General features: G+C 42.3%; 1 protein-coding gene across 1 annotated transcript in view; it reads right to left on the bottom strand.

Annotated features, from left to right (window-relative positions):
* Window positions 1-1,968: 1,968 nt before the first annotated feature.
* LPAR3 (lysophosphatidic acid receptor 3) overlaps window positions 1,969-19,407 on the bottom strand; it is a 201,549-nt gene continuing 184,110 nt past the window's right edge. Inside the window, exon 3 of the mRNA XM_078659271.1 lies at window positions 1,969-2,701. Coding sequence (XP_078515397.1) covers window positions 2,367-2,701 — 335 coding nt within the window. The 3' untranslated portion in view covers window positions 1,969-2,366. The remainder of the gene's footprint in view (window positions 2,702-19,407) is intronic.

The following is a 19,407-nucleotide window of genomic DNA, read 5'->3' as shown; positions in this document are numbered from 1 at the left end:
CATGTGCCTATGTAACTTAGAATTTGTAGTAGGTAGCCACAGTTAGCTATTATAAGAAAACACTCGAGTTAACATGTTGTAATGAATTAAGTTAGACTAATATTAATATCATTTTGAATGTCGACATTACCAATTAAAAGGGTAAGAGGCCTGCTAATATATTTTCATGGTTGTTTGGCACAAAGATGTTTTTCTTTCCCTGCTGCAGATGCTGTAATTTTCTAGAAGCCTTCTATTAGCTAGCAAATGGGCACTTGTTTTGTATTAGATAACTGATAGTGAGTTTCTCACAAGAAGGAGGACAAAATAGTGCAACCTGTGTGAAGAGCTGTCTGTACCAGAGATGCTGTCCAGTGTAACAACTCAAGGACATAGCCATGTATGAACAATAGTGAAAACATGGGAATTGAGGCTGTTTACCAGCCCCGGTTTTTGGAACAGAATGATTGGTTCCTGAGAGTGGGAACAAGCTGAAACGTTGCAACTAGAGTTTTGTTGAATTATGATAGTGTGTGTTTCTTAGAATAGTAAGGAGAAGGAGACCCCAGTGATGCTTGCTGACTTCGATCTGAGAAGATCCTTATCAACTTTGCAATTTCCACTGCTTAAATGTAAAGGCTTCATGCCTGAACCTTCCAATTCTCTCATCGGAAATTTGGTTTTCTGAAGCTTACACCTTACCTTATTGCCTAAATGCCCAAGTCGATTTATCACGTTTTCATTTAGATTAGGCAATCCCTTTATGGAACACACCTGTTGCATATTTTGCATACTGTTTGTAATTCTTACTAATGTCCTATCGTACCTTGTTTTGTGATATCAACTTTTAGAGAATTAAAAGCTGTAATAAGAATGACTAAAAATTGAAAACTAATGAATTAAAGATTTTGGATTAAATTGGCTTGTTAATCATTTTAACTCATTCCTCACCTCTTTGTCGTCTCCTGTGAAGTCTCAATTGGTCTTCACTGTACATGGAAGTTAATGTAAATGATACCCACTGTCCCTCTCAACTAACAGAGGTGCATATGACCGATGGATAGGCTTGTATGATGATTACACTCGAGTTTTGAGATTCAAGTAGCCCACCTGCAGCATCGGCTAACAGCCAAATGCTAAGGAGCGTTTCTAAGGACATGCAAGACTAACGAGATTTCTGGAGTTCACAGCAAGCTCTTTGCTTAATAATGTTGGGGTTGGGTCACATAGTGCACAGAATAAAATCGCTAATTTCCATATCAGGATGAGTTCAGCAGGATAAAAGTTTCCACCAGTTCCTCTGCGCCTAATTAAAATCGTTCCTATCCAGGTGAAGCATGGTTGTAGGTTGGGAGCCTCCTGGGTTTGCAGGTGCCCTGCAAGACCCCTCCAAACGAACCAAAATCTGCCAACAAAAGAAGGAGTACTGCTGCCCGTATACTCCATTTTAACACACCTGTGCAGACGAGGTACCAAACTATATCTCCATTCCTTGAGAAAACTATATTGTGCAGTGGGTGCTTTGAAGCATTCTGTAAAAAATTCAAATAGCCGTCAGTGATTAGGCAGCAACTATAAGTAGTTGAGACATGCTACAGCTAAATAGTAAATATTTACTTTTATATGGATCCTGTCATGGTGCAACATTTGGCTGTAGGTGCTAGAATGATACATCAGAAAAGGAGTACTCTTCTGGTGTTTTTAAATAAATATATCTGTTCAAAATCATGCTACATCAACAACCTATTGCAATAAAATTCCAATTGTTACCCAGGCCAGTGCTTATGTACACACAGTCAGATAATAAAGTACATGCTTCAGGGGCATGTTGACAGGTGCTACAGTTCAAGTCTGTACCCATATTTATGTGGTTTGTTGCTTTTCTGCTAAAGTGTTGATCACAGAATGACATCTCAATGAGTTTATTTCCAACTCTTAGATGACCTTTCTATCACTTTTATGCCTGAAAGTGTAGCATATACTTGAAAATATATCTGACATACACATTTATTGGAAACTGAACACCAATTAAGCAAATATTTAAAATGTACATAATAACCTGAGAAATTAATAACCACAGTGCACAAACATTGTAGTAACTTACTCTAGGAGTAGGCGTATTTTCAGTAGAATTAATGTCTAACATGTTTAGAACTGGTGACCAGTAAGCTATTTTTTAACTAGGCTAATCGAATAAATAATAAACATTTGAACACAAAAATGTATGCTACTATATGCGTTTGTTAGCTTTCCAATGTACAGTAGATTAACTAGTTTTAGTTTAACACTATGTAGTTTCCTGCATTGGTCAGAAAAGTCAGTTCTTATTTACTTATTTACAATATGGATGGTTTGCTGCCTGAGGGAAAAGGCTCTTTTAAGAATTGTCATATGTGCACTTTCTCATTGACCATCCCTTGAGTTGTATTATCTTCGAAATAATGACTATTGGTACTGGCATTGCTTCGAGTACTCGTCATGGCTGAAGGTAGCCTTGAAGATCGACGTTCTAAAACTTCATAAAATCTACAGCAGATCATCCTTTTCATCGTCCTCCACATCTCTTCATCTCTGTATGAATAAATGATGGGGTTCATGACGGAGTTCATCAAAGCCAGTAGGAGAAACCATCTCTTCACTTGCTGCACACCGCACTGAGTGCAATTCAAACCGTCAAGCAGAAGAACAACCATCCCGGGAGTCCAACACACAACAAATGCACCTATAGAAACAATTGAAAAAAACTGAAGTTAACTTCATGGCTATGGAAAGACAATGTTCTGAGAGAACAATTACAGTTCTATATTCTGGATCATCAAAGGAGACTATTTGATAAAATTAGGTTTCAGTCAAACAGTTACAAGGTTTCAGTCAAACATTTACAAGTGGAGACACAATTATTTTTATATATGTATATACATGTGATCAAGGGCAGTCCACTGCCCGAAACACGTCATATGGCTTATGAAAAAATAAACTGTTTCTGCCACGAAGTTCGGGTCAGTGACTCTCTTTCCGATGCACAAGGAAGTAGGTGGGAGTCCATTATATATATATATATATATATATATATATATATATATATATATATATATATATATATATATATATATATATATATATATATAGCCCACGGACGCCTGTATAAAAAAATCATCATTCTATTGAAGACTCATAAATTGGAAGACTTCGATTACAGAATGTAATATATTACACACAAGTGTGTCCAAAGTTAATTTGTGCATGATAACCATCTGGAATACTTTCAATGGTGACCAGCGTACTTACTCAAAACTCATTTAACAATTCTTTGACCAAGAGATTGATCAGTTTTTAGATTGATTATTTTGTTGCATATTGAAGTTTCGGTATTGTTTTGACTGAATAAATGACCATATTTTGTTGCATATTGAAGTTTCGGTCTTGTTTTGACTGAATAAATGACCATTGGGACAAAAAGCTAGGTATTCTTTGTGTACATTAGCATTTAACTACTCCTTGGTCCTGAAGAAGCGGCAGTATCAGGCGTGAAACACGTGTTGGCCTAATTTCCTGTGCAACATTTATTTGTGGCAATAATATTTGTAATTAAGAAAACTAAAGAGCTGTAAAAGTCTGTAGTGTGATATCTAAGGAAAAAGAAGAGACCTAAAATGCTGTCTGCTTGCAATCATGACCATAATTACAGTGAAAATGTCTAGGTAGTTACACAATCCTTAACTTATGCCCGCTGCAAGAAACAATCACAACTCGAACAGTCAAAACAACTGCTCACAAAATAAATTTAGGAATAAATAACATTTAACAACACAACATCAACAATCCATACATGAACAAAGAAAGGATACCTTATCTATAGTGATGTCACTTCTAATGTGAACAGTAAGATGATTTGTATTGTCAACACTGATATCCTCGATTACATTTGCAATGGTATCTGTCAAATCATGTTAGACCTCATGAGCATGCCATCTGGTGGACAAGGGCAAGGACACAATTTATAGTTTCTGCAGCTAACCAAAACTGTCAATTGCAGGGGTATTTCAGTCATGTTTCCTAACCATAACTTCACTCTATGTTGTCAGGTGAATGTATGTAGTGTTTTAAAATGTTATGGTAATGTGTTATGCACAGAAGTAACCATAAGGTACCCGTAGCAAAGTTTTTCATTTAGTTTCTGATTTTTTATGATATGCTACATCTGACTCCTAAACATGGCCTTTTGACATGCACAGCCCAAGATGGCACTAGAGTTGTCATGCTTTCTGTAATGGCTCATTAAGCCTTACAGCGCGTGTGAATCTCCTCCCCCCCATCCCTTCTCCCACTCCCTCCTTGTCAGCTTTATTGCTTTCACTTTTGCGCCACACGTGAATCCTCTTCCCCCTCCACCCTCCCTTCTCCCACTCTCTCCTCGTCAGCTTCACTGATGTTTCTGCAAGAGTCCCGGACTCTCTCGTCCCAACTGCGTGTGCGCACACAGCTCTCGGGCTTCTTTTCACACTTGCGTGCTTGTTTCCCCACCTCAGGGAAGTTCTGACTTCGAGTGAGTTTCCTTCGACTCCTTGGTCAATCACTCTCATCCGCCTTTTCACTCTCATCCACCCATGTTTTATTCAAATCCAAAATCCTTTGTCTGTAATGTTTGTAGCCCATCTTCCGTTTCCTCCCCTGAGCTTCCTTCTGTAGTCCTTTGTTTGTTTCTTCCTTTTCTTACAGTGTCCTCTTTCTATTTTGAGCTACGGGCGTTGAGAGGCAGCCGACGGGGGACCGGTTTCAGGTAAGTGACTTCTTATTCTTTCTGCCTCTCCCACACCATTTTTTTTCATAATTTCTAAACACTATGTACAATTACAGTCGTTCACCCATTCCCCTCACACCTTCTTTTGCTTAGATCCCCACTCACAGCTTTATTATTTTCCGTCATTTATTGTGCCCTTTTAGTCTGTTTCTATCCTCTAATTATCTGTCACAAGCTAAGCGCTTCTGTTTTCTATATTTCCTCCCAAAACATTGATGCTTTATAGCCACCATTTTAATGACGAGTCCCTCCTCTAAAGTACTCTCTGTGCCTATCATTATGGTGATAAACACAGAGTGCCCCCGATATAATGCCCCGGTTACTTACCGGTAATCTTCATTACTCCGAGTCCTTGTCTTCCTCACCACAGTAATTACCCATGAGCCTCCAGCTCCCACAGAAACTCCAAGCTAACTTCAACATTCTAGTCTCCCTCTCCCTCCTCCAAGATGGCCCCCAGTGGCTACAGCCTATCCAAAAGGGATACAGAAACCATCCCATCGACCTGAAAAACCAAGCCGCAGACATGAAGCCACCAACAGGGCCGGGAGGGAAGGGAAACTATACTGTGGCGAGGAAGACAAGGACCCGGAGTAATGAAGATTACCAGTAAGTAACCGGGGCATTACCTCCTCGTCCGTCTTCCTCGCCACAGTAATTACCCATGATCCGATACCAAAGCAAATCAGCTTCATGCAAGGAAAACAGACCACCACACGAAATGCAGTGAAATATAGTTTAATCACAAGAGGTACAGCAAACAAAAGGAAAAATAAACCTCAAGGAAAACCAGCAGTAAGTACAGAAGAGGCAAAAGAAATAGAACCCCCACCCCCAACCTGAAGGCGGTAATGGGACATGAAGGAATGAGGGGACGACCAGGTGGCAGCCCTGCAAACATCCTCCATGGAGACCCCCTTGAAAGCAGCCCACGACACAGCAACAGACCTGGTGGACCGACCCTGAACAGGAAGGGAGGGAACCTCAGAAACAGAACCATACGCCAACAGAATGGCCTCCTTGATCCAACGACTGAACGTGGAGAGGGAGGGCTTCAGGCCCTGACGGGACAAACCGAAAGTGACAAATAAATTGTCCACCTTACAAAAGGAAGAAGTGCGTGACAAATAAATCAACAAGGCACGACGAACATCCAAAAGGTGCAAAAGACAATCCTCAGCCGAGGAAGGATCAGGGCAAAGAACCGGAAAAACCACCTCCGCAGACCGGTGAAAATAAGAATCCACCTTAGGCACAAACGTAGGACGAGGGCGCAAGACCACACGATCCGTCAAAATAACCAAAAACGGAGCAGACCGCAGGAAAGCACCCAACTCCCCTATGCGCCGGGCAGAAGCAATAGCCACAAGAAACCCGACCTTGAGCGTCAAAAACTTTAAGTCCACCAACTCCAAAGGCTCGAAAGGAGCCACCTGCAAGGAACGCAACACCAAAGGAAGGTCCCAAGGAGGAGGACACAGGATAGGACGTGGACGGTGGAAAGAGAGAGTCTTAAAAAGCCACGCCACCAAAGGGGAAACCGAAACCAAAGGGAGGACATGAAATGCCCTAATCGTGGCCCACTGAGTCCGGAGAGTGGAAATGGCTAAGCCCAACTCAAACCCATCATAAAAAAATCCAGAATGCGAGCCAGGTCCAAAGAAGTCATCGACAGCCCGCGACCCACACACCAAGCAGCAAAATTATCCCAATGCTTAGCGTAGGACTTAAGTGTAGAAGGCCACCGGGACTGCTGAATGACCCCAGCAACAGCCAAAGAACAACCCTCACGCATCAGCGAATCCCTCTCGAGAGCCAGGCCCGCATACCCAGCGACCGATACACAGGCAGAGGAAGCAGAGGGCCCAACAGAGGGTAAGGCACGAATGGCAAGGCCCACTCCGGGGTCACAGCCAATTCCAACAACAGGGGATACCAAAGGCGACGGCACCACCCCGGAACGAACAGATAGACAAAGGACCCCTCCCTCTTGAACTTCTGCAAGACCGCTGGAATCAGGGGAACAGGAGGAAAAGCATACAACAGGCCCCTCGGCCAAAGAAACAACAGAGCGTCCACCCTCCAAGCATCCCGGCAAGGCATAATCGTGCAAAAGCAGCGGATCTTGGCATTGGCCCGGGAAGCAAAGAGGTCTACAATCGGAGACCCAAACATCCTCCGCAACTTCCGGAACATCATGGGCGTCAGGGACAAAGACCCCATGGACGGAAACACACGGCTCAGACAATCTGCCACAGTGTTCTCCTGACCAGGCAAGTAAATCGCAGACGGGGACGCCAGGTTCCCCTCCGCCCAACCACAAATCCGACAGCTGAGGCAACTGAGGGAATGAACCCTGCACCCACCCTGATGTAGGACATCACCACCTGATTGTCCGTCCGGACCTGCACATGGTGACCCTGAAGAAGATCCGAAAAAGCCAACAGACCCAACAGGACAGCTCCTTGTAGTTGGAAGAACAAGACAACACCGACTGAGGCCAAACCCCTTGAGTCGTCGAATCCCCCAGAGTAGCACCCCACCCCAGTAGGCTGGCATCAGTAGTGAGAACCCGGGAGGGAACAATTAGAAATGGGTGGCCCCTGGACAGATGACCCTCGTCCAACCACCACTCCAGGACCACCCGAACCTCCGGGGACACAGGGACCAAAACACCCATATCTAGGGAACAGGGGTCCCAATGCAACAAAATGTGGGACACCAAGGGATACATGTGAAGGCGAGCCCAAGGAATGGTCAACAAGGACGCAGACATCAGCCCCGAACCCGCAACCACAGGGCCACAGGATGAGAAGGCCCCGATAACAGGGATCGCACAGCCAACATCAGGGACAGAATCCGAGCAGGGGGCAGGAACACCATCCCCAAATGAGTCCTGAACAGAGCCCCAATGAAAGTCAATTCTTGCGCCGGATCCAGGGAGGACTTCGGTACATGCACCAGGAACCTGTGGTGCTCCAGGACATGGCACACTCTCCGGACATGCAACTTCGCCTTCGAAAGAGAAGAAGCAGAAATCAAAATATCGTCTAGATAAGGAAAAACACTAATGCCCTCCCCATCTAAATGTCCAATAAGAGGAGCCAGAACCTTAGTAAAGATTCTGGGCGAAAAGCAGAGGCCAAAAGGCAATACCTGGAACTGATAGTGACGACCCAGGATGCAGAAACAGAGAAACCTCTGAGAATCCGGGTGAACAGGCACATGCAGATAAGCATCCTTTAAGTCTATGGAGGCCAGAAAATCCCCTTGAGAGAACAGAGGAAGGATCACCTGGAGGGAAGCCATTTTGAATGACTGATGAGGAACGAAAGTATTAACCCACTTCAAACCCATCACAGGTCTGAGATCCCCTGTTGGTTTTGTCACCAGAAAGAGGATGGAATAAACCCCCAACCCCAACTGATCGTCGGGTACGGGAATCACGGCCCTCTTCAGAACAAGGGACTCGACACCCTCCAAAAGAGCCACCCGCTTCAAAGCGTCTCTGGGACAAGGAGTGGATCTGAAACAGTCTGGGGGAGTCTGGGAAAATCCAAGATGAACACCTCCTGACACCACCCGCAGCACCCTCTAATCCGACACAGTCTCGCGCCAAGAGTCCATGAAGAAAGTGAGGCGAGCCCCAACCGGACCCACAACAGGAGCGATCGAGTCAGGACTTGGAAGCGGGAGTGGAGGAGGTAGAAGCACCGGAGAACCGGGACTTGTCAAAGGAAGGAGCACCCCGGACACGCCCCCTCCCACGAAAGGGCTGACCAGCACGGCCCCTACGAGAATGACCAAAAGCCCTCTAGTTACCAGAGGCCCGGAAGCGACCAGCACGTTCAGGAGCAAGGAGCTTACGGTCCTCCGCCGTCTTCTTCACCATGTCCTCCAAAGGTGACCCAAACAACTTGACCCCAGAAAACGGGATCTTCATCAGGAGACCCTTCTGCACCGTATCAGCCTTCCAGGAGCAGAGCCACAATTGACGTCTCGCAGCGACCGAAGACCCAGCCGCAGAGGCCGCCGCCCCCAACGAATCAAAAGAAACATCAGAAAGCAGACGAACCTGCTGCTCCATCATCGACAGAGTAGTAGAGACATCCTCCCCTTGGTCCAATAATTCAGCAAAACACTGAAAATCCTTAAGCAAGGATTGGATTGCGTAAGAGGAATAGGCTGCAGCCCGGATAGAAAAATTAGCAGCAGCAAAAGTCCGCTTAACCGCACCATCCACCGTACGATCCACAGGATCCGCAGGAGAGGAATCCTCAGAAACAACAGCCCCCTGAGAGGACATACTGGCCATCAAGGAATCAACCTTAACTGAGGACGGGAACTTTTCAGCAAAGTCCAGCAGAGGATAGCGTTTATTTAAAAAACGCGGAAAAGAGCCCTTGTCCACATCCTTCCACTCCGTCTCCAATACCTTCAACACAGAAGAATGAAGAGGCAAAGAATCAGGCTCAGGACGCTGATATTGTGAAAACAAGTCATCCTCCAGAGGCACGACTGATTCGGGAAAAACCATGTTTTTGCGAATGTGACACAGCACCTCCTTAAGGTCGGCACCCTGCACAAAGCGACCCTTGGCATCAACCTCTTCCTCATTGCCAGAGTCAACAGTAGGAGCGCCATCAATCCTCGCCCTTTTGTCAGGAGGAACTGGCAACTTATCCTGCAAAGCAGCAGCCACAGCAGAATTGATCATTTGCTGCAACAATTCCATGGAAGGAACAGTCACACCCGAACCAGAAGCCTCTAAGGGGTCAGGATCAGCCAAACACGAAGAACCACGCTCCATGATATCCAATACACGAGTGAAACAAACACCAGTAATGCCCAGAAACCCTCAACCGGTTAAAAAAAGCTGGAGGTTGCCAGGCAACCAAAGGAAACACCCATGGCACGCCCACTAAGGAGGATAAACCTCGAGGAAGTTACACGCGCCTCTCTTAACGAGGCTCCAGACCCCCAGCAGCACTAACCCAGCAGCGCGATATCAGCGCGCCTTCCCCAGCCGTCTACAACCATCACGGCCAGCAGGGAAGCGCAGAAACAAAAACCGGCAAAGACTTCAGCCGACCGCGTGAATCCTATTGAAACAGGACGCGCGGTCGGCAAGGGGCACACTTCAAATACAACCTCCCGCTCAGCAGGAAGCGCAGGAGCGGCCCCACATAAAGCGAGCACACCAAGCAAACTCGCACAAGAAAAAGCACCATAAGTCCGCTAAAGCAGGACAAGGCGCCCGGCATCAGAAAGGGGGAACAAACACCATTAAATATAATCGAAAACACGAAGGAAAACAAATTTGAAAACTAACTTCCCCCCAGCCAAATACCCAAGGGCACAAGGGGTTGCTCAAGCAGGACCCCCGCCCCACTCACCTGTATACCAGGGAGACAGCACTCGGAGTAGTGCAGAAAAAAAGAACAGGTCGATGGGATGGTTTCTGTATCCCTTTATGGGATTGGCAGTAGCCACTGGGGGCCATCTTGGAGGAGGGAGAGGGAGACTAGAATGTTGAAGTTAGCTTGGAGTTTCTGTGGGAGCTGGAGGCTCATGGGTAATTACTGTGGCGAGGAAGACGGACGAGGAGGTAATGGATGTGATTGATTACATTCCACCCAAGGCGCAGAGCTCCGGTCATAGGCCTTTAAGAAATAACTGAAAGCATCCTGGTTGCTATGGTCTTGATTACCAATAAAAAAAAATCTAGCTAAATCGTCAGAATACTGTGGTCTGAAAACATTATCTCCATTGTTAATCTATTTACACGAAACCTTCTCCATCTTCCTCCACCCCTGCAATCTCTGTCCCTATGGAACTCGTCTTATGAATTCCATTCAAATAACAGGCTCACTACGAACCTTTGCACCCCTGAATATCTTGACGATAACCATCCCTCAACTGTCGGTCCCAATCCCATGACGAACCTACACTGTATTTCTGCACTTTCACCGGACGTCAGTTTCTGTAATGAAGCAACAGTCATTGCGAAAAAACAGTTTTTCGAATCTCTTATGCTTTTACTGCTGTTTCTAGTAAGTGCATTATTTGTTTGATTTTGAAACTGTACTCTAAATATGAAGATTCAGATTTGCTTTTTTTGTGTTTCCATCCTATCTAACAGAAAGGGACACCAGCATTTAAAAATCTGTTCACACTGAGGTCACTCAATCGTTGTCCTCTCCTTCTGTAGCTCTTGCCTGTTGTCCTGCGTTTTGCTGTTTCCCTCTCCTTCCTCAAAGAGCTTCAAACTGGGCGTACTAAGGTTTTCACATATTACTTCTCCCTCCTGTCACTACCCTCCTCTAATTCCATTCCCTCCTGTCACTGCTTATCTTTCTCTCATATAACTAAGGCCACTGGAATGATGCAATTGTGTGGCTGCAGCGATTTTCGCATAGTTATAGATTTTCTGCATTCACCACATATTCCATAATCTGGTGCAGCTGCAGATTTTGGCAAACATGATTTTGTTTCTAGCTCAAACTGTTCAAAAGTTACTACAAGCATTGGCATAGCCAATAGGTCTTTGGGACCTTTTAAGTGTTTAGCCATGCAACAGTTGTTGTTGCACCAAGAATATTGTGCTGCAAAACTAAATACTTAAAAGGTCCCAAAAGCGAGATTTATTGGCTATGCCAATGCTTGTTTCTTTATCCTTTCGGATTGGATTTTGGAACTTCACTCAGTATAGCTATAGGTAGCCTTCACTTCCCTAGACCATTTTGCAGTCCAATGAAGCACACGCAGGCATGAATGTTTTTTAAAAGCTATGCCTTTTTAGGCAGTTTATTTAGAAAGGGTGGTTTATCAGTTATCATTTCATCCTAATACTTTGAAAAGAATTCTAGCTCGATGTCTAACCCCTAACTTTAATATAGGTCGTGTTTGTTAGCTGCATATAGTGTGTGCACTGCAGGACTTGTATTAAAACAAATGGCATTCCTACTTTTAGCTTCTGGTGCACCCAGGCACACAAGCCAAATGTGTTACCAGCGACCACAAAATAGGAAGTAATTCCTGGATGGGCTTTTGATGACATTCCTACTTTTAGCTTCTGGTCCAGCCTGGCACACAAGCCATATCTATCACAAGCGACCACAAAATAGGAAGTAACTCCTGAATGAGAAGTTGTAATCGAGAATCAAAAAAATCCAAACTACTGGCCTTCCACTCTGCCTTTAGATGGTCAAATGCTAACCCTGTAATTTTATTGTTCTAAAAGTACCACTTTTACACACGCTTATAAAACATTTGCCGTATTACTCTCATCCTTTTTGGATGTGATATACAATTACAGAAATTCTCAGCCCACTTCAAAATATAAGGCTAAGTTAAAGCTGCAAGCCTGTCATGCAGTTTATGGGTGTGTTGTTTCAAAGTTCATCTGAGCAAATGCGAAGATGTACAGGATCTGCAGTTCCAAACAGACCCTGTAGCTGTAATTAGGATCAAAGATGGAAGGAAGGAGCCAGGAAAAAAACAAAAATAGAAAAGCAATATTTTAGGCATTCGGTTAAAAAAAAGCCGATTGCTGCTTCAGAAAAAGCAGTGGCTACATTGTGGGATATTCTCCATGACACGTGAGCCCATTTTACTCTGATCCACGCCACGTGTTCAAGATAACCAAATATTATGTAATATCTCCTCTTTACATTAACTGTTCACACATTTATTGTATGTGGATACCCTGAAAACATGACATTGGCAAAAGCTGGATTCTATTAAACGAGAAGGACATAATGAAACAGAAGGCATGGCGGACACAAGCATTTTTGGGAGCTCAAGGCAAAACGCTTTTTGCCACTGGATGCCTCTTCATCATCTACGAAAATGTTTTCGAGGTCCTTTTTGTGATGTGACACAACCTACTGGTGGCACCTTAAGGCACTTGCCTCTCCTTGCTTTGCGTAATGGAAGTGCCAATCAAGCTAGGCGAGGAACAACTTTAGTGTATACAACATCCTTTATTCGCAAAACATCCAATTCACAGGTCTCTTAAGCCATCAACCTTTAGACTAACAAAATACAAGTCCTGAAAGTCCAATATTGATGTGATTTGCAGCTTAAAAAGAAAAGCCCTTGATTTTCTGATGACATCACACATGATATTATGGGTGTAGTTTGCAGAGAGTGCAAAATGTTTTTTCTTAAGTAGTTGTATCCTACTCTTGACTTGGCTGAATCAGGAAGAGTAAATCACAGTTCTTTATGGAAACAATATGAGTCCGGTCCAGCATTTTAACACCGACTTTTAACGAACCACAAGAAGCACATGTGTGTGCTTGAGTGCTGATGTTATTTTCACTATTAAAACAATCAATCTATGTATATAATGTATGTGTTGGTTTCTGCGCCTTTTACCACGCCTACCATTACCACGCAATTTTTACAACGCAGGATCCATTACAACGAAGTACCATTACCACGCATGTATTTACAACGCATATACCTTTACAACGCATACAATTACAACGTAAGTATTGGTAAGTATATAATATTTTTTTTAATTTAATTTAATTAAAATTAATATAATGTAATTTAATTTAATTTAATTTAATTAATTTAATTTAATTTAATTTAATTTAATGAATTTAATTTAATTTAATCAATTTAATTTAATTTAATTTAAATTTAATTATATTTAATTTTTACCCTGTACCCTTTTACCCAAAAACCCAAAACTGACCCTGAACCCTAAAAATACCCCTTTACCCAAAAACCCAAAACTGACCCTGAACCCTAAAAATACCCCTTTACCCAAAAACTCAAAACTGACCCTAAACCCTAAAAATACCCCTTTACCCAAAAACCCAAAACTAATCCTGAACCCTAAAAATACCCCTTTACCCAAAAACTGAAAACTGACCCTGAACCCTAAAAATACCCCTTTACCCAAAAACTGAAAACTGACCCTAAACCCTAAAAATACCCCTTTACCCAAAAACTGAAAACTGACCCTGAACCCTAAAAATACCCCTTTGCCCAAAAACTGAAAACTGACCCTAAACCCTAAAAATACCCCTTTACCCAAAAACCCAAAACTGAGCCTGAACCCTAAAAATACCCCTTTACCAAAAAACCCAAAACTGACCCTGAACCCTAAAAATACCCCTTTACCCAAAAACCCAAATAATATTTTTAATAAAATAATATACTTACCAATACTTACGTTGTAATGGTATGCGTTGTAAAAGTACCTGCGTTGTAAATACATGCGTGGTAATGATATGCGTTGTAATAGATCCTGCGTTGTAAAAAATGCGTGGTAATGGTAGGTCGTGGTAAAAGTTGCGTTGTAAAGGTTGTATACCTTTAAAAGCAATGGAGAGTTGCACAAGGTGCACAGCCAGGGCTGCCTTTAGGCATGTGCGAGCTATGCCCAGGCTGCCAATCTTCAAATTGGCGCATATACCTAGTTGCACTGAAATCATGTAAACAGAAGCAGCCCTCTAAATTGGCTTCAATCATTCAGTTTAAAGCGCTTTTAGGTCTGGTCTGTGAGCACATAAACGGACCCCTCGTGCCTCACTTTACACGCCAGCAGCGAGGGCACCAAATGTCTTTCTTTCCAGGGCGCTATCTGAACAAGGGTCGGTTCTGGGCATAGCCCCTGGAAAGATGCCATCATTGGGGCAAGGTCAAGGGTAGACCTTTGGGTCAAGGGTAGGGTTCGTTACAGATATGTGTCCAGCAGTTTCTTTTCCCTGAATTACTGGAGATTATGATCTAGTATTAAAATGTGGGAACTATATGAATTTAAGTTTTACAAATGAAATAACCTTTCTGCTTGCTGTGCATTTATATATTTCTGAAACAAAATTAAGTATTCAAAGGTTCATGGGGATCTCCTTGTCCTCATTTGTCATCCTTAACCTTGAAGGTCCAAAAAAAGAAGCAAAGCACATTTAAAATAGTAATTTAGCCACAGTTGCTGCCTTGTTTACAGAACTAGAAAATTGAGTCTTTTTGAAATGAAACATGCTGCTGGGTACTGAGAGCAGAGAAGAAACATTCTGTTCTGGGGAATTTTCACACTATGTCGAAAAAACAGCTACATCATGACACTTTTGAAAAACTTCACATGTAACAAAAAACTGTCCTGAGCAGGGTCCCATCTAAGATTAGTCATTGGTAAAATTGCCCTTTTGGCGTGAAGCTGATGCCTTGCAGTAGAAAATAGCAGCTCTTAGTTTATTCTGGTGGAAATCCAAGTTCAACAGTTACACTTGGTTTGCACTTGGATCCCGTGTCTAAAGTGACATCCCAACCGCTAAAATGATCGCTGCCAAAATGTGTCAAAAAAGAAAACACCAAAGGCCTACAGAACAAAGAAATACACAAATAAGCGCTGAGTGGACCAATTTTAAAGTGAAATAGGCACACCCACACAACTGACAGAAAGAGGGTATACATGTTTAATGGGTGACTATTAGAAACAGCACAGTAAAAGTGCACTGGGGGTGAGAAAAGAACACGAAAATCTATTGGGAGAGCAAGCAGGATATTGGGATGCAGGAAAGATAATAAGACATGCACTGGCAAAGCCAATAGGTCTCGGCAATCCGAGAGCTATTGGCATTGTCAATGGGAAAGTCTTTTAGCCATGTGTTATGGATTGGAGTGGATGTATGTGGTATGGAGCGGATTCTCACTAACATCCTCTGCCGAGACACTCAGATCACAGCCTCTCTGACTATGAATGAGCAGGACACCGGCATTAGATTCCATAACTGCAAGTGAGCAGTCAATGAGTGGATGGCTAATAACTGCCTGAAGCTCAACTCTGCAACGACCAAGGTCTATCTATTTGGAAACTCAACATCACTCTGATCTCCTTCCTGGTGGTCACCTGTATTAGGATCTCTATCCACTCCTGTTAGAAAGGTTCGTAAACTGGGAGTGTTGTTGGAAGACATACTTGTGATGTTCTCTCATTTTACATTAATGTATTACTTTCTCTTTAAGAGTTGTCATTTCACTCCGTGTTCTTGATTCTAAGAATGTACACTCTTCTGGGGTTCTGAGGGAGTCAGTTAATTGTGGATGTTCGTGGATGAGGATTTATTAAACCCACTCAGCTTGACTTATCTGCATTCTTCATTATTTTATTATCAAAATACAAAATATTATACTGGCGACGATCGGAAACGACCTCAACAGGACAACACGACAAACATTTCAAGCAGATTACTTCCTCCTGACCTGCTTTCTCCTCCGGCGGCTGTCAACGCGGATATCAAAGGAAGCGAAGACTTCCCAGCGGCAGATTAAAGAATATCATTGTGGTGAGGAGAGCGGGAGGTACTTTGACAGGATTTGGGAGTTATTAAAGATTTTAAATAAGAAAGACGGGCTTGTCTTGGCTCGCGCTCCGTCTCTGCCTCTGCTCGCGCTCTACATCAGCGTGCGTTTCAAACGCATGCGTTTCAAAAAAAAAAAAAGAGGACGCACTACGCGCTGACGGTGTTCTGCGCTTCAGGAGAGCTGCGCTGCATTCCAGTGGAACGTACATTGTTCCTGGAGTGTTCTGGCAAAGATAATACTATGACTCAAGAAGACAGCGCTGAAATAGAATAGAACACTATCTATCTACACTGCCATCACAGCGCTGAGTCATAATAGAGCACAATCTATCTGCACTGCCATCTTGTGGAGATCAAGAGAAATTTTAAAACAATTGTAGTCCAAGCTTCGTTTTAACACAGTAATAGAATAACACAAAGAAAGAGAGAATACAAACTCTTATTTAACAAGACATAACTAGGAGAAAGAAAACATTAAGAAGTGATTGGTTACAGATTACATATTTAATTAAACTAATAAGGTGTACTTATTTATAATATAAGAAATGCAAAATGTTACACAGCCTGCTTTTTTCCTTACAAGTCCTGGAGAGCCAAATATAAAATGGAAAAAATGGAAAAAAAATTTTGCGAACTACGCTAGAGTCTGCGGAACCAATCTGAGTGCTGAAAGAAAACACTCACTTTTATTACATTGTCTTGGGGGCGAAGGACAAGATGTTCTCGAACATTTACCAGACTTAACAGCGGCTGAACAAAGAAATCTTAATGAGTATGAGGTAGCCATAGTTCAACTTGATAGGCATTATTTGCCAAGACTTAGCACCATCATGGAAAGGTACCATTTTGGTTTGTGTGAGCAAAAGAAAGATCAAACAGTAGAAGAATATGTATCTTCCTTGAGAAAACTTGCTTCGTCATGCAATTTTGGACAGACACTTGATGAAAGAATACGTGATCAGTTTGTTTTAAGATGCGCACATGATGATATAAGAAAAGAACTATGGCTAAAAGATGAACCTCCATTAGAAGAAGTTTTAACTATAGCAAAACAAGTAGAACACATGACGAAATGTGTTGGTGAACTTAGAAAAGAGAAAGAAAAGCCAGCTACCCCTGAGTCGAAGGATGAAGTAAAAGTGGATGAGACTGTTTATCAGTTAAAAAAAAAAGTAGAACATTTTGAAAGTGATGAAAAGCATGCTAGGTCTTTTAATTCTTCTGTGCCTTTCTCTACTGGCAAATTTTCTTGTTTTAGGTGTGGTCAATATAATCATTTGGCTAATTCACCTATGTGTCCTGCATTGAAAGTAACATGTAATTTATGTAATAAGAGGGGTCATTTTGCGAAGTTATGCAGAAGTAAAACATATAATAGCGATAACTCAAGAAGAAGATGGCCTCAGCCTCTTGTGAGATCGATTTGCTTTGAAGTTAATGATGACAAATCAGACCATCCATCTCATTTAGTTAGTGTAGAAGGTTCTATGATTAATTTAAAATTTGACTCTTGCTCAAAAATAACCATAATTGATGAAAAGTTATATAATGAATTGTTTAAAGACAAAGTGAAACTATTCAAGTGTGATATTTTTCCTCTAGGTTATAGTGAAAAACCCATTATGATGCTGGGTTATTTCATGGCTGAAATAGAACTTGGTTCGAGGATTACTGTTGGTAAAGTTTATGTGTCAAAGAAAGGTGATGCACTATTAGGTTGGTTACATCAACGCTATTTAGGAGTAACTCTTGATCCAAATGCCACTCCCCAAGTTCAAATTCAAGAAGTATCTGACTCTGTAAGTAAAAATGTGAGTGATGAAAGTTTGTCTTTATCTTTAGCAAAGCAATTTCCAGATGTTTTTAAAGAGCAACTAGGGTGTTTGCGGGGTTATAAACTTCACATAAAATTAAAAGCCAATGCTCTTCCTATTGCGGCCAAAGTGAGGAGGATTCCCCTTGTAGAACAGGCGAAAGTTCAGGAAGAACTTGACAAACTTGTGAAGAATGATATTATTGTACCTGTGGAGGCGACGGAGTGGCTTGCGCCTGTGGTTATAGCAAAGAAATCTACAGGTGAAATTCGTCTTTGCATTGACCTGAGAGCCCTAAATAAGGAAGTAGTGGTTGATAGGTTTCCCCTTCCCAATATTGATGAAATAGTCAGCACTCTAGAAGGTGCAAAATATTTTACCACTCTTGATTTAGCTTCCGCGTACCATCAGGTAGAGCTAGATACTTATTCTCAAGACCTGACTGCCTTTATTACACCTATGGGTACGTTTAAATTTAAGAGAATGCCCTTTGGCCTCGTTTCGGCTGCCTCGGTCTTCCAACGTATCATGTCAAAGATCCTAAGAGGTTTGTCAGGTGTTAAGTGCTATCAAGATGACCTGTTAATCTATGGAAATGATATTCTTGAACATGATTGTCGTGTGTCTGATGTTTTAAAGCGGTTAGCTAGTGCTGGCATGACCTTAAAAAGATCCAAATGCAAATTTAGAGTTCTGGAAGTTAATTATTTGGGTCATCGTATCACTAGTGATGGTGTCTTTCCAAAGAAGGAACTTGTTGAAACTATAGACAAAGTTAAGGATCCAACCTGTAAAGATGAACTTCTCTCATTCTTGGGCATGGTGGAATTTTATGGTAAATTTATTCCAAATTTCGCAGACAAAACCCATAATTTGAGAAAGTTGACTGCAAAAAATGTTGTATTTGACTGGTCTTGTGAATGTAAAGAGGAATTTGAGTGTATCAAGAAAGAATTAAGAAAAGCTCCTTCTCTTCATGCATTTGTTCCTGGACTACCCACTGTCATGTTCACAGATGCAAGTGATAAAGGCCTGGGTGCGGTTTTAGTTCAGAAGAGAAATGGTAAAGATTATCTTATTTGCTGTGCTTCTCGTTGCCTCAGAGGATCGGAGTTTAATTACTCAGTAATAGAGAAGGAATCCCTTGCCATTTTTTGGGCGTTGAGAAAGTTCAAGAATCTCATTTGGGGAACGAAGGTGTGTGTATTATCTGACCATAAACCTTTGAGAGAGGTCTTTTCAAAGAAAGGTCTTGATGCCATTTCATCAAGAATTAGGAAATGGATTGTTTCTCTACAGGAATTCGAGTTTGAGGTAGAGTATATCCCTGGGATAGCTAACAGATCAGCTGATTGTTTATCTAGATTAGTTAACAGTGAGAATACTGATCATGAAGAATTGTGTGAACCTGATGAATGTACTAATGTGTGTGAAATTACAGATGGTGCAATTAATGAAAATGAATGGAGGTTGGAGTTGGGTAAAGATG

Source organism: Lissotriton helveticus, chromosome 1_1 (genome assembly GCF_964261635.1).
Source record: "Lissotriton helveticus chromosome 1_1, aLisHel1.1, whole genome shotgun sequence".
NCBI lineage: Eukaryota > Metazoa > Chordata > Amphibia > Caudata > Salamandridae > Lissotriton > Lissotriton helveticus.
The sequence above is the reverse complement of the archived record's forward strand: the minus strand, read 5'-3'. Positions and strand labels throughout refer to the sequence as shown.